Raw genomic sequence first — 15744 nt, 5'->3', positions numbered from 1 at the left:
GGCCAAAGGGAACCCCTGCTCTAACCTATCAGAGGGGTGTGTGTGTGTGTACACACAATAGGATAAGGCCATTACTTTCAAGCCCAGTTTGTAACCCTTCCAAAAACATTTGGCTGCTGTTGGAAACGGGATGTCCAGCTAGATGGACCTCATCCAGCAAGGCTCTTCTGGTGCTCTCTATCCCCAAAGGCATAAGGGAAAATGAATCGATTATCTCCTTGTTTGAATCTAAAAACTTATACTAGGAACTACAAATGAACTTAGGAAGCTGCCTTATATCAAGTTATAAGCAATAGCTGTTGTATTCAACCCTTCTTTTCCTTTCTTTCTGTACCCTGGAGTAAAAACAAGACGGTCTGCAATATCTAATGTTCTTACTTTGTTTTTTCAGGGTCAAAATTATTCCAATTGATTCTCCTTTTGGGGAGATAGTTGTTCAAACACATCAAAGTTTCCCCTTCTTACACACACACACACACACACACACACACACACACACACACACACACACACACACTTTTACTGCCTGCCTCAATCCTCCAGAGATGCTAGCTTCTCCCATCCCTGCTACTAGAGAATGGTGTTGCTCTCATTGCCCTCAGAAGGCAGCTACTTATTTCCCTCATCCCACAGACATCTCCATAGTGGGGAGAAAGAAAAAAAGCCACTGATATAATTAGCAATGTCACTTGGGTCATCATGGATTTAGAATAAGAGCAGACTGGATGGTGTGTGCAGTTCATAAGAACAGCCCTGCTGGATCAGGCCCAAGGCTTATCTAGTCCAGCACCCTGTTTCACTCAGTGGCCCACCAGATGCCTCTGGGAAGCCTACAGGCAAGAGGTGAGGGCATGCCTTCTCTCCTGCTGTTGCTCCCCTGGTATTTAGAGGCATCTTGCCTCCGAGGCTGGAGCTGGCCTATAGCCAACAGACTAGTAGCCACGGATGGACCTGTCCTCCATGAATCTGTCCAAGCTTCTTTTAAAGCCAACCAAGCTAGTGGGCATCACCTCATCCTGTGGCGATGAACTGCACTGTGTGAATAGGTACTTCTTTTTGTGGATCCTAAATTTTCTGGCCAAGTTCACACTGGGCAGAACATGAGATGAATTTGTGAGATGGGTTTGTGAGATGGGTTTCTGCCCCAAGAGTTGGGCAGAAAGAAAGATGAATTTGCATAGTATTGAACATACAAGGCAAATCAGGCTTCCCAAAGGAAGGTGGGGAAATGATAGACCAAACCAACACAGGAAATGCCCTGATCCTGCATTTAGATCCAGCCCATAAAAATGCATCCCTAAGCTAGTTTGTAGAAACACTTCCCAGCAAGCTTGATTTGCTGCTGCAGCTCCTTCCCACCACTGTGCATTCAAGCAAGTGTTAAAAATAAGCAGAGTCTGAAGTGCTTGGCAAGCCAACTTCCCACAGCCTTCTCCCACATGATCTCTCCATGGGATGATCGTTGGAAAATTATCCCTCAGTAGAGAAACAACTGTTGTGCTGCAGACCTAATATTATACATTAACAACACCCTGATGCAATATAATAATGGTAGCAATGGCAGTAGCCAAAAGCCATTGCATTAGCAAAAGTACACACATACACAGGTTAATGGGGATGTGAGGAGAGAAATATACCATATTTTTAGGCAGAAACACACTAGAGAAAAAAGGCTGATTTGTTTTTTAAAGCAGCAGAAACAGCGGGTCGCCGTGAATGCTGCAGCTAAATGGAACATCAAGTAAACATGGCCATTTGCAACCACCTCGTCTGAGGTGCAGCTTCTAAAAGCACGCCATAAAGGCATGCCCCAAGAGTGCACGTATGGCCCGGCCTTGCCATGCTGTGGGCCCAACCTGGCCACCCTCACCCAAGCAAACCCCTTCAGGGAAGAGAGCAAGGAGCTGAAACGCCTGCATGCGGAGCGCAAATGGCCAACGCAGCCATGGGAGATGGAAAAGCGGGGGGGGGGGGGAGCAAACCCGGGGCCAGGAAGGCCCAGCTGCTCTGTTGATGCTGCTCCTCCTCTGTGCTCCCTCTCGGCCGCGTGGAGCCTCTCAGTGGTCGGAGGGCCCTGCTGTGCTGCCGCCACGCCTCCTTCCATTGCCCCTCCATTCCGCAGGCAGCAAAAATTAACTTTCAAACATGTATGCACCTCGGCTTTTCTGCCGAAAAATACAGTACTATCCATATTGTAGGAATGCATCATGAGTTTATTTGAGGAGAGCTGGTCTTGTGGTAGCAAGCATGACTTGTCCCCACAGCTAAGCAGCATCTGCCCTGGTTGCATATGAATGGGAGACTTGATGTGTGAGCACTGCAAGATATTCCCCTCAGGGGATGAAGCCGCTCTGGGAAGAGCAGAAGGTTTCAAGTTCCCTCCCTGGCTTCTCCAAGATAGTGCTGAGAGAGATTCCTGCCTGCAACCTTGGAGAAGCCGCTGCCAATCTGTGAAGACAATACTGAGCTAGATAGACCAATGGTCTGACCCAGTATATGGCAGTTTCCTATGTTTCCTATGTTCCTAACCACAAATTCTGAAGGCCCAGGACTAAGCAAGACCAACACAGAGACAATCCAAGAGTGACCACTTTGGGTGACACTGGTGACCAGTGTTCCCTCTAACAGGGATTCCCAAATGTTGTTGACTACAACTCTCATAATCCCCAAGCAAAAGCCACTGCAGCTGGGGATTCTAGGAGTTGTAGTCAACAACATCTGGGAATCCCTGTTAGAGGGAACACCGCTGGTGACCAGACACCGTGGCTGCAAAATGCTGACCTGTTTTATTTCTTGTAGTAAGTACCCACATTGAGACAGTGATACTTTAAAAAACAACCTACAATTGCTTCTACTTCACATTGGTCACCCAAACAGGATGCCTGGAGTGGCCTGTGACATTAAAACAAAATAAATTCCAGAGAGATGGCCATAGTAGTCCATCACAGTAAAAACAGGAGTCTTGTGACACCTTGGAGGCTGATTAAATTTATCGTGGCACAAGCTTCCATAAACTAGAGCTCTCTTCAGATGACTGGCAGGTATCCAATCCAATTCAATCTTTACTGATACAGACAGAGACCAGAAAACACCACCTTACAGGTTGAACGAGAAAAGAAAAAAATTACATTAATCAGTGCAAAACCTAACAGAATCTAGCATTACTATACAAAATAAATGTAAGCCCCTACGTGTGACCTGTACAGGTTATAAAGGAAACTACTATCTGATGACAAGTTTTACTAACAATCAGATAAAACTTGGCAACTTCTAAGGAAATCTCACCCTTCTGGTGAGGGAGTAAAAACTTTACATAAAATAAATCCGTGTGGCCCGGGAAACTGATTAAAAGAGGAAGTATGTCATGCTGATGATAATCCCCATACAACTTGCAATATAATACAACTTGAGATATGGTTTTGATGGCACCTGTTGCACAAGGGCAAAATTGATGAGCATATGGGATTATTCTAAACTTCCCTTTCAAAACTGCTTAGGGCAACGCATTAAAACCAGCTAAAATAAGCATCCTGTGATATTTAGGAACTGTAATTTGTGTTAAGTATCTAGCAGGGATAGAACTAATATGTTGGCTTCAAAGGAAAACTCCCTTGGGAATCAAAGATTGTTCAATTTGCCCCTCTATATCTAAGACACATCGTCTAAGGACTATTTTGGCTTGGGCACACCCCAGACTTAGTAAAACTTCCAGGTTAAATTCGTATAAGTTTAGCTTCTGGCAAACTGCTCTTTTCCAGGAGGAGTTAAAATTGTCTAATAATACTAGGGGAGCTAAGCCCAAGGGACAGAAATTTAACTTTAACCAACAGTCAAAAATACTTAACCATACCTTAAATTCAATTTTAGAAACACCCACTTCCAAACAGAGAACTATGCTGGATACACTATGAGGAAACTGAAAAGTATTCCTCAAAATTTTTTGTTTGAACTGACACTAATGCTGCTGAATTACTATATGGACCAAGCTGGGCCCCATAATGTTGCTGAGCTTGGGATTTAGCTAAAAATAATTTAATCGTGGTGGGAACAAAGTGTGCACCTGCAGAACAGAAAAAGGACCGGATGGCTAATGCAGGCTTTTGGCCATTGTGAGTTATATACTGAAGAAGATGTGGATTATGCTACCCATTCAGAAACCAATTATGAAGTTTTAGGTGCTTCGTAAAAGTGAGTATCTTAGTTTTAGCATAATTAATCACTAACTAGCCAACCCCGCACAGAGCGTCTGTGCTGTGCTTTGAGGCCGGCTGTTTTCCCCTTCCTCTTCCTCCTGCCCCGGTCTCTCCTCTCTTCCCCTTCCGTCCAACCTGCGTTCTCCAGCCCTCCTCCCCTCCCATTCCTCCCCCCACACAGAGCCGTGGCGGGTGGCCAAGAAGGGCCCCACCACCGCCGCCGCCTTTCTCTGCCCCTGCCCTCTGCCCGCCGCCACCTTTCTCTCCCCCCACCCGCCGCTACCTTTCTCTCCCCCCGCCCTCTGCCCCCCGCCGCCTTTCTCCCCCCCGCCCGCTGCCACCTTTCTCTCCCCTTCCTCCACCCGCCGGTCGGCTGGTGGCCACAGACGCATTACATGCAAAGCGAGATAAGTCAAGCCTTAATTTGTTATAATTGTGATGATCATGGCATACAGCTCATGAAAACCCCAAATCCACAATCTCAGAAAATTAGAATATTACATAGAACCAAGAAGACAAGGATTGAAGAATAGAACAATATCGGACCTCTGAAAAGTATACAGTGTACTGTGCTTGATTGGCCAGCAAACTCGCCTGACCTGACCCCATAGAGAATCTATGGGGCATTGCCAAGAGAAGGATGAGAGACATGAGACCAAACAATGCAGAATTGCTGAAGGCCGCTAATGAAGCATCCTGGTCTTCCATAATACCTCATCAGTGCCACAGGCTGATAGCATCCATGCCACACCGCACTGAGGCAGTAATTGCTGCAAAAGGGGCCCAAACCAAGTACTGAATATGCTTATACTTTTCAGAGGTCCGATATTGTTCTATTCTTCAATCCTTGTCTTCTTGGTTCCATGTAATATTCTAATTTTCTGGGATTGTGGATTTGGGGTTTTCATGAGCTGTACGCCATGATCACCACAATTATAACAAATTAAGGCCTCACTTATCTCACTTTGCATGTGATGCGTCTGTCTCATATATCAGTTTCACCTTTTAATTTGCATTATTGAAATTAATGGACTTTTGCACGATATTCTAATTTTCCGAGTTTCACCTGTATTATTATTTATTTATTTTTATGTATTTATTTAAAATATTTCTATACCACCCATAACATGTATCTCTGGGCGGTTTACAATTAAGATCATTTAAAATATTAAATCAATTAACAATTAAAATCATTTAAAAGATTAAAAACATTTAAACCCCAGTATTAAAATTATTTAAAACTATAAATCGAATTAAAATCCTCGGTGAATATATGTGTTCTCAGTGCCTTTTTACAAGTTGCCAGAGATGGGGAGGCTCTTATTTCAACAGGGAGTGCATTCCAAAGTCCAGGGGCTGCAACGGAGAAGGTCCGTTCCCGAGCAGCCACCAGATGAGTTGATGGCAGCCGCAGGTGAACCCTTCCGGATTATCTTAGCAGGCGGTAGGGCTCATGGTGAAGACGACGTTCTCAGAAATACCCAGGGCCTAAGATGTTTAGGGCTTTATAGGTAATGACAGGCACCTTGTATTTTGCCCGGAAATGTATTGGCAGCCAGTGCAATTCGTTCAAGACAGAAGGAATGTGGTCTCTCCTAGATGACCCAGAGACCAACCTGGCTGCCACGTTCTGAACCAACTGCAGTTTCTGGACTACGCACAAAGGCAGCCCCACATAGAGAGCACTGCAATAATCCAGCCTAGAGGTTACCAACAGATGTACCACTGTTTTGAGGTCATTCATCTCAAGAAACAGATGCAGCTGGCGTATCAGCCAAAGCTGATAAAAAGCACCTCTGGCCACTGCCTCAGCCTGGGACACCAGAGAGAGGTTTGGATCCAGAAGCACCCCCAGACTGTGTACTTGTTGCTTCCGGGGGAGCGTGACCCTATCCAGAACCGACAGATCAAAATAGTCTCCCAAGTTCCGACCCCGCACAATAAGTACCTCCATCTTATCTGGATTCAGCCTCAGCTTATTATCACTCATCCAGCCCATCACCGACTCCAGGCAGGCATTTAGGGAGTTTATGCCTTCTCCTGATGATGTTGACACGGAGAAATAGATTTGGAGGTCATCAGCATACTGATAACATCCTGCACCAAATCCCGTGATGATCTCTCCCAGCGGTTTCATGTAGATGTTAAACAACATCAGAGACAATACGGAGCCCTGAGGGACACTATACAAAAGTTCAGATTTTGAAGAACAGTCTCCAAGAGACACCATCTGGAATCTGCCCGTGAGGTAGGAGCAGAACCACTTCAAAGCAGTGCCTTCCACCCCCAACACCCTCAGACGTTCCAGAAGGATACTATGATCAACAGTATCGAAAGCCGCCAAGAGATCCAAAAGGACCAACAGAGTCACACTCCCTCTGTCAATTCCCAATTGGAGATCATCCATCAGGCCGACCAAGGCAGTTTCCATCCCATAGCCTGCCCGAAAGCCAGTTTGAAATGGGTCTAGATAATCAGTTTCCTCCAAGACCGCCTGGAGCTGGGAGGCCACCACCTTCTCAATCACCTTGCCCAACCATGGAAGGTTAGAGACAGACCTTTAATTATTTAACTCTGAGGGATCCAAGGCAGGCTTCTTCAGAAGCGGCAGGATTGCCTCCTTAAGACGAGGCATCCTGCCCTCCCTCAGAGAAGCATTTATAATCTCTACCAGGCCCTCTACAGCAGCCTCTCTGCCAGATAGTATAAGCCATGTCAGACAAGGATCAAGAGGGCAGGTGGTAGGCCACACCATTCCAAGCAACTTGTCCACATCCTCAGGAGTCACAAACTGAAACTGATTCAGGGTCATCACATAAGAGGAGCTGCTGGACACCTTGGCATCAGACTGTTACAATTGTGGAGTTTGAATCCAAGTTGGACTGAATATGAGAGATTTTGTCAACAAAAACTCATTAAAAACGTCAAAGCAAGTAATTGTTGGTTCTAAGTACTGATTCAAGGGGGGAGGGGCACACATTAGCCCCTTCACAACCCTGAACAACTCCGCCAGATGTGAACTTGCCGAGGTGATACAGGAGGAAAAGAATCGTTTCTTTGCTGCACATATCACCTGAGCATAGATCTTCAAATGCTCTCTATGTAATGATCTGTCGGATTTGAGTCGAGTCTTCCTCCACTTGTGCTCTAGTCTTCTACCTCTCCACTTCAGCCCCCATAGTTCTTCCATATACCAAGGGTCCAGTTTCGAAGCAGGTCAGAGAGGATGCTTAGAAGCAATCTTGTCCACTGCCCTGGTGAGTTGAGTATTCCAATTCTCCACCAGAGTGTCGACAGGATCAACAGCAGCGCCTACACTAAATCCCTCCGAGGCTTCTTGGAATCCTATCAGATCCAGTAACCTTCTCGGGCAGACCATCCAAATGGGCTCTCCGCACCTGCAGAGGTGGGACAAGGTCGTGAATCCAACCTTAACCAGATGGTGGTCCGTCCATGACAATGGGGAAATCACAGGAGTCCCCACCCATGGAACACCACCCTGTTAAGAGTGAAAGACCAGATCAAGCGTGTGACCAGCAATATGTGTCAGTCCTGATACCACCTGGGATAGGCCCATAGTCGTCATGGCCATTATGAACTCCTGAGCCGCCCCAGACAAATTGGTCCCAAAATGAAGATTGAAGTCCCCCAGCACCACAAGCCTGTTGCTCATCCATTTAGCATAAGGATATAGGAAGCTGCCTTAAGGGTCTACTGGAGGTCAGAGAACATAACAGAAATCTTAAAATGCACAAGGGAGTAGCAAACAGTACATCCCACCCCAAAGTGCAGTGCTCTCCTTTTCCTCCACAGGAGTAAGTGGCAGCTGCTCACTTACAGGGGAGAAAGTAAGGGGGTGCCCTGGGCCACACACCATCACACCTGTTGCTCATCCATTTAGCATAAGGATATAGGAAGCTGCCTTAAGGGTCTACTGGAGGTCAGAGAACATAACAGAAAGGGTCTACAGGCAGGGGACTCAATTTGAAAGTTGGGCACTCCCTGCCTCTGGTGGCATCAGTATCAGGGTGTAGGGCCATTTCAACTGTGTTTTTTGGTCACATTAGACTGCAATCGAATGTTGAAACCAACTTCTATATACAGTAGTTCATTAATATAATCCTGCCATGATGTACTGTAAACAGAACCTGATGAAGAAAGGGAGCAGGCCAGTCCACTTCTGGGCATTAACGTCTTACATACTGCCAACTCGAATACATCTCTGAACACAGGTCACCTTCAGGGCAACTTTATTTGTAAATGAGCAGGATAGGAGACCTTCTCGCCTTCCTTTCCCCTCCCCTCTATACCTCACACAGAACTGGAAGGGTCTCTTCCTTCCTCCTTCCATAGGGGGTAGGATTTGGAACAAGACAGACCCGCCCTCTCCCAATCCTTGGCATGCACAGAGGACTCAAGGGAGAGGTCAGCCTCCCACTTCACACCGGGCTGGAGGAGGCTCAGAAGCAGCAAGAACCAATCCCAAGTACAACTGACAGGTTCTTCCCATGGACTGGCACTCTTCCACCCCAATCCTTTCCATCTGATAAATGGGAAGTGCCCAACTTTCCATTGTGGTGTTCGTAAGCTCATTCGTAAGTCAGATGCTCATAATTCAGAAGACACATAGTTCCCAAGAAGGATGGCTTGTTTGTATGTGCAAGGTGGTGTTTGCAAGTTGGGGACTTCCTTAATGTAGTCTGTTATGGAGCTCTGTTTGTCAGTTGGAGAGTACCCACATTTTGTCCCCTATAGAAACATCCTGTAGAAGTGTCCAAACACAGCATTTCACATTCTAGATTATCAACAAGCACACCACAGTAATTAAGAGTAAGCATCTACAGCTATTATGCAATTAACATTTCATTATACATGAACTTAATTGTAAAATCAGCACATGACACATTTCTAGAGCAACCCACAATGCTGAATGGTACGCTTTCTACCTCAAAGCAGGGCATTTAGGAGGGGCAGGGGGGAAATGCCAACTGCCCACTCTGCTGCACTCATAATGCCAGAACCTGCCTCCAACTGCACATCTCCTTTCCCCTATCCAATCCCAGAACACCAGAGGCTTAAAGAGCAAATTGATAAACTTGTCCTGCTCTGCCCATATAGTTGATCTTCCTGATCTCGGTTTCTCTAAAACAGCTTAAGTCTTGTTTCTTTTCATAAACTCAGTGAACTCAATGTCGATGTCAGGGCAGCCAGTCCACAAACCAGGTGTGCCCTGTGAGCTTGTGATGTTTCTTGTCATGGTCTAGATGCAATTCCTGCCCAATTGAGACAAACTAGGACTTGCAGAAAACCAGGAATGGAATATGGGAATCCACATACAAGAGGTGAAGAGCAAGCATACAAGTCTGTGGGATGTTTCTAATTGCCAAACTACAGTTTCACAACTGGTTACCATGGCATCTGAACTAAGTCAGCATCAGGAAAATCTGGGCTGGACGTGAAGCTGGCAAAAATTAGGTCATTATATGGAGTTTTTTTTCCTTTCAAATACAGCACTTGGTTTACAACAGAGGCTGGCCAGATGTACCTGGAAATTTTCTCTCTCTCTCCCTCCCCACCATACACATAGACACAAATCCTTAGGGATGGCTAATGGAGACTTCCCTGACACATGCTCCCTAATACAAGCAATGAGAATGTACCACTGCTTGTTGTGACCAACAAGCAGTTGACTCATCTATTACACAATATTTCAAGCAAGTGCACTCGAGGTCTTGTGGTAGCAAGCATGAATTGTCCCCACTGCAAAGCAGGGTCCACATGGGTTTGCATTTGAATGGGAGACTACATGTGAGCACTGTAAGATCTTCCCCTTCGGGGATGGGGCTGCTCTGAGAAAAGCATCTGCATGCAGAAGATTCCAGGGCATCTCCAAGACAGGGCTGAGAGAAACTCTTGCCTGCAATCTTGGAGAAGCTGCTGCCAGTCTGTGTAGACAGTACTGAGTTAGATGGATCAATGGTCTGACTCAGTATATATGAATATGACAAATCTTTATATATAAATCTTTATTTTTTCAAAAAAAGATCCCAAAGCAGTTTACATAGATATAAATAAATAAAATGGCTCCCTGACCCCAAAGGGCTCAAAATCTAAAAAATAAACATAGACACCAGCAACAGCCACTGGAGGGATGCTGTTCTGGGGATGGATAGGGCCAGTTGCTCTCCCCCTGCTTAATATAAAGAGAATCGCCACTTTTAAAAGGTGCCTCTTTGCTCAGTTAGCAGGTAATTGCCTCTATTATATGGCAGCTTCCTAAGTTCCACCTGAGGCAAGCATGGCACATCCCTATATATACACATGTGGATTCTACTAGATCATTTGTCTCATGCTTTTTCTGGGTTTGACCACTAGGCATGACTCCGTATCTGAGCATTTCCTCTTATTTCCATCATGAATGGGGTGGTATCCTTCAAGAATAACTCTGACCAACTGAACTCAGTCTGTCCGTGTGTGTGTGTGTGTGTGTGTGTGTGGTTTTTGTTCCACCCCCACCTCCCGCCGCCCTGGAGTCTCATAGTTCATCGGTGCCACCATTGGAACATAGGGTGCTGCCTTACAGAGTCAAAACACTGGTCCATCTAGTTCACTACTGCCTGCACTGACTGGCAGCAGCTCTCCAAGGTTTCAAGCAGAAGTGATTCCCAGCCTAACCTGGAGATGCCAGAGATTGAACTTGGGACCTTCTGCATGCAAAGCAGGTATTTCATCCCAAGGCAGTTTACAAAAGTTAATATACAATAGAACTCCATAAAAGTCACATAAAAAACAAAAACCTTAATATCAAAAAGCTGCAGCCATTAAAACAAACAAACAAACAAACAAACAAACAAACATACATACAAACAAACAAGAGCAGCAGGAGGGGAACAGAAAGACGGGCAACCCCTAAGGGGTAAAAGCTTGAATAAATAGCAAAGTCTTTAGTTACATTTAAAAGCTGCCACATAAGTCAGAGAATGGGCATCCACCAGGACAGCAGTTCAGAGCCTGGGGGCAGCAACAAAGAAGGCCCTGTCCCGCATGCAAGATAAACAAGCCCCCCTCAATGTCTGCACGCAGAACAAAGCCCCCTCCAGTGACCCTGTCGGATGGACAGAAACCTGTGGGAGCAGGACATCCTTCAGATATCTAGGGCCTAAACTGTTCAGGGCTTTAAAGGTAATAACCAGCACCCTGAATTGGATGCAGAAACAAACTGGCAGCCAGTGCAGCTCTTTTAAAATGGCTGTAATATGCTCCAAGTGAGTGGTTCCAGAAAGAACGTTAGTGGCTGCATTGGAAACTGACATTTCCAAATATTCTTCAAGGGCAGCTCCACGTAGAGTGCATTGCAGTAACCCAGCTGTGGCATGACTAAGGCATAGGCAGCAGTGGCCAGCCCAGATCTGCCTTCTCAAGAAAAGGGAAGCAGCTGGTGCACTAGTCAAAGCTGCTCTACCACTTCTAAATTTACAAAGCAAGAAGGCACGCTAACGATCTGTTTAACAGCTAAGGCACAACTAAGATGCATTAACTGAACGTAAGCACATACTCTTGTCCAAGAGCTAACCACGCAATTGTAATTATGTCAGCAAACCCTACTATTTGTGAAGGGATACCTCCAGTCTGTTCTGTACCCGTCAGAATTCACTTGGAACATTGTGTCAAATTTAGGCCAGAACATCTTAAGGACATCGATAAACTGGGATGGAATCAGAAGAGAGCAACAAAGTAGTCTGAAATTCAAGTACTATGGGCAAAGATTACAGAAAGTGGGTATGATAAGGCTGCAGAAGAGAAGACTAAAAGGAGATATAACTGCTCTCTTAACATAACTGCAGGGCTGCCATGCAGGAAGAGAGCAGACTTATTCTCTATTGCTCCTGAGGGCAGGACTAAAATAATTGAATTGTAATTTCAAGGAAGCAGGTTCAGGCTAGACAATAGGAGGAATTTCCTAAGCGCTGTTTGCTGGGGGGTTTTGGATCAAGGCTGGATGGGCATCTGTCAGGTATACTATAGCAGTTTCCTGCACAGAGCAGGGGGGTGGACTAGAAAACCTCCAAAGTGGATTCTCCAACTTGTTAAAATTCTATATCTACTCAGAAGCAGAACCCTGAGTTCAGTGGTTTTCACTCCTTAACATGAATGCTGAGGACTGCAGCCTAAGAAATGCTTGGCAAGATCAGACCAAAGTCCAGCTAATCCAAGATTCTTTGAAAGAGTTTCAGCAACCAGCAGACACGAAGTGGGCCACAGGAAATTGGGCAGGGGTCCACCATAGATGATACTCTACTTTCTATCCTCCCTTGAGCTACGTGGCATCTTGCTGCCTATGTACTGCTATGGATCTCCCTTTTAAAACATTCCCCTCTCCAGATATGAACTATGAAGTGGCCCCCACCAACACTGGGGGGGGGGGGCAGAGAAGATCGCAGACAACATCCCTTCCAAAATATTTCTCTCCTGCTTCCTGTCTCATCTCTGCAGGGGTGGGGTGTGTGTGTGTCAATATTCTATAGGGTGGCATGCAGAAGATCCCAAGTTCAAACATCTCTGGGCAAGCCTGGAAGAGACTCCCGCCTGAAACTTTGGAAAGCCACTGCCAGGCAGTGTAGACAATGCTGAGTTAGATAAGAACATAAGAACAGCCCTGCTGGATCAGGCCCAAGGCCCATCTAGTCCAGCATCCTGTTTCGCACAGTGGCCCACTAGATGCCGCTGGAAGCCACAGACAGGAGTTGAGGGTGTGTCTCCTGCCATTACTCCCCTGCAACTGGTACTCAGAGGCATCCTGCCTTTGAGGCTGGAGGTGGCCCACAGCCCTCCGACTAGATGGACGGTCCACCATGGACCAGTCCTTTATGGATCCATCTATCAAGGACCAATGGTCTGACTTGATATAAAGCATATTACAGTGGCCCCTCGACTTACGAACTACTCGACATAAGTATTTTTCGAGTTACAAACGGCAGTTTTAGATCCGGTTTTAGATGCGGTTTTTTCGACTTACAAATTTTTAGATGGGGTTTCCTCGACTTACGAATTTTACATGCGGTTTCCTTGACTTGCCTGCCTGTTTACTGCCTTTTTATTCTTGAAAAGAAATGTTCCTGTGCAGTTTGCAAGCCTTACTGGGGGTCTGGGTCTTTTTTCTAGGCTCCGGAACGCATTAATCCGTTCCCAATGCATTCCTATGGGAAACCGCTTTTCGACTTACGAACTTTTCGACTTACAAATGTGCATTTGGAACGGATTAATTTCGTAAGTAGAGGGACCACTGTACTATGTTCCTATGAAACATCCCTCCAGAACCATGTCCAAGCAGCACTCCAGTATTTCCCAGGAGGGCATCACATTCTACCCCTCAAATACCTCTGCAAGTCCCATATATTGCCCACTAAGGCATCCATCACACTCCTCACACCCTCTGTGGTGAGTGGACTTAGTAGGGGGCTTACGAAGAGATAAGTCCCCTCTATATTGAGTTAGATGGGGAATAGGATGGGTGCTTTAGTGGAAGGCAGCACGACACATTATTATTGGCCTAGGATTGAGGAGACCCAGGTTCAAATCCCAATTTAGCCACCAAGCTCAGTGGGTGGGTGACCTTGAGCCAGTTGTTACCTCCCATCCAGACCTCACAGGGCTGTTGTGAAGATAAAACAGGAGAGCAGCAGGACTACGCAGGCCACCCTGAACTCCTTGAAAGAAGAGCAGGGCAAAGATGCACATACACTTGGCGTGTCCCACTTAGCAAATGGCTTGGGATGAGAGCGGTGTTCCCTCTAACAGGGATTCCCAGATGTTGTTGACTACAACTTCCAGAATCCCCTGCTGCAATGGCTTCTGCTTGGGCATTATGGGAGTTGTAGTCAATAACATCTGGGAAACCCTGTTAGAGAGAATACTGGATGAGAGGATCACCCTTAATGAGAGGTCATCACCCTGGGGACGAGAAGTCACCCTTCAAATGCCCCCCTGCAAGACTGGAGCAGCACCCTTGGGGTCCCTCCCTCCCCTGCAAAAAGGGTGACACTGGGAGGGGCAATATCTTGTGGTCGCAAGCATGATTTGTCCCCTTAGCTAAGCAGGGTCCACCCTGGTTGCATATGAAAGGGAGACGAGAAGTGTGAGCACAGTTGTAAGATATTTTCCTTAAGGGATGGAGCCGCCACTCTGGGAAGTGCATCGAGGTTCCAGGTTCCCTCCCTGGCATCTCCAAGATAGGGCTGAGAGAGATTCCTGCTGCCCGTCTGTGAAGACAATACTGAGCTAGATGGACCAATGGTCTGACTCAGTATATGGCAGCTTCCTATGCTCCTATGAGTTCTTTCCTAACACTCCTTTCCCACCTTCCTCTGGGAACACCCAAGCATACCCCACAAAAACACCCCCATTCTGCTGCACCCCAAGGAGCGGGGGAGGGGAGGGCTACCCTTCACGGGCCCTACTCGCCACGGGTCAAGACAATCCCTGCCTGGAGCGTCGGATGAAGCCGAGAGGAGGGGAGAGGAGGAGGAACAGCAGCCGCCACTCAGGACCCCCCCCGCCGCCACAATTGCAGCAAGGAAGGACACGCGCACGTCTGAACGCGCTGCTCCCCCACCCCCAGCAGCCCCACTCCCCCCAGCCGGAGCAGCGCTCCCCCCGCCCCATGCCAAGACGCGTCACTTACAGAACTCGGCGATGTAATAAGAGACGACATAATTGTCCTCGCACCAATCGAGGGTGGATGTCGGTGGACCCCAGTAACCTGGCCTGTCGCCGGCGGGAGCCATGGTGAGCGGCGCTACTGCAAGCCTTCGGCTGCCTAGGTCCGATCGCGGGACCGGAGGGCGCTTGACTCGGAAGAAACGGAGCTGCCACCAGCCAGTACTGCCCGCCGCCGCCACCTTGGGCCGAGCTAGTCCCGCCCTCCTACCGGCTGGAGGCGGGGCCGCGGAGTGAGGCCCGGCCCCGCCAAGGCCTCACAGGCCCTGCCTCGGGGTTGCCATGGCGACCGCCTGCGGCCTACTACACGAACCTCTCCGCCCCGCCTCGCCCGCCGACGCTGAGGCGGGAATCCGAGTGGCCGCCGGGGAAGCTGGGCTGCGTGAGGACGAGGAGGCCGCGATTATGCGGGGAGAGTCAAGGGACACGCACGGTGCTCTCTTCTCTTCACAAATGTTTTATCCCGCTTCTTCTCCTTCCCCAGGAAAGCCCCAGGGGGCTGACTGACAACTCACACGCCAAAGAAGGCCCTATGAAAACGAAACTCAGAGCGGGGCTGTGGGGCTCCAGATGTGGATGGACTACAACTCCCATCTCCCCCGCCCCCAGCCCCAATTTATTGGGATGATGGGAGCTGTAGTTCAGCGACATCGGGAGGCCCACAGGTTACCAACCCTTTTGGGCCCACTTTTTTAAAAAAAACACCACCACATACAAAATACATTTACAACACCCCCCCCACCCCCCAAGATTTACCTTTGCAGAAGCCATGCTGGTTCTCTCCCAGCAGGGCCTGTGCTTCTGTGTGCTTTACAATTTTATCCTCGAGGATGCT

At 47.4% G+C, this 15744-nt stretch overlaps 1 protein-coding gene across 2 annotated transcripts in view; it reads right to left on the bottom strand.

The window, feature by feature from the left end:
• The window catches only part of ACER3 (alkaline ceramidase 3), a 77995-nt gene extending 62564 nt beyond the window's left edge, over nucleotides 1-15431 (bottom strand). The window contains exon 1 of one of the 2 annotated variants that reach the window (XM_053307538.1): nucleotides 14875-15431. In XM_053307538.1, coding sequence (XP_053163513.1) covers nucleotides 14875-14977 — 103 coding nt within the window. In that variant the 5' untranslated portion in view covers nucleotides 14978-15431. The remainder of the gene's footprint in view (nucleotides 1-14874) is intronic. The other variant, XM_053307539.1, reaches the window with a different exon arrangement.
• Between the last annotated feature and the right edge of the window lie 313 nt (nucleotides 15432-15744).

The sequence above is a fragment of the Hemicordylus capensis genome, chromosome 3 (assembly GCF_027244095.1).
Source record: "Hemicordylus capensis ecotype Gifberg chromosome 3, rHemCap1.1.pri, whole genome shotgun sequence".
NCBI classification, from domain to species: Eukaryota; Metazoa; Chordata; class Lepidosauria; order Squamata; family Cordylidae; genus Hemicordylus; species Hemicordylus capensis.
The sequence above is the reverse complement of the archived record's forward strand: the minus strand, read 5'-3'. Positions and strand labels throughout refer to the sequence as shown.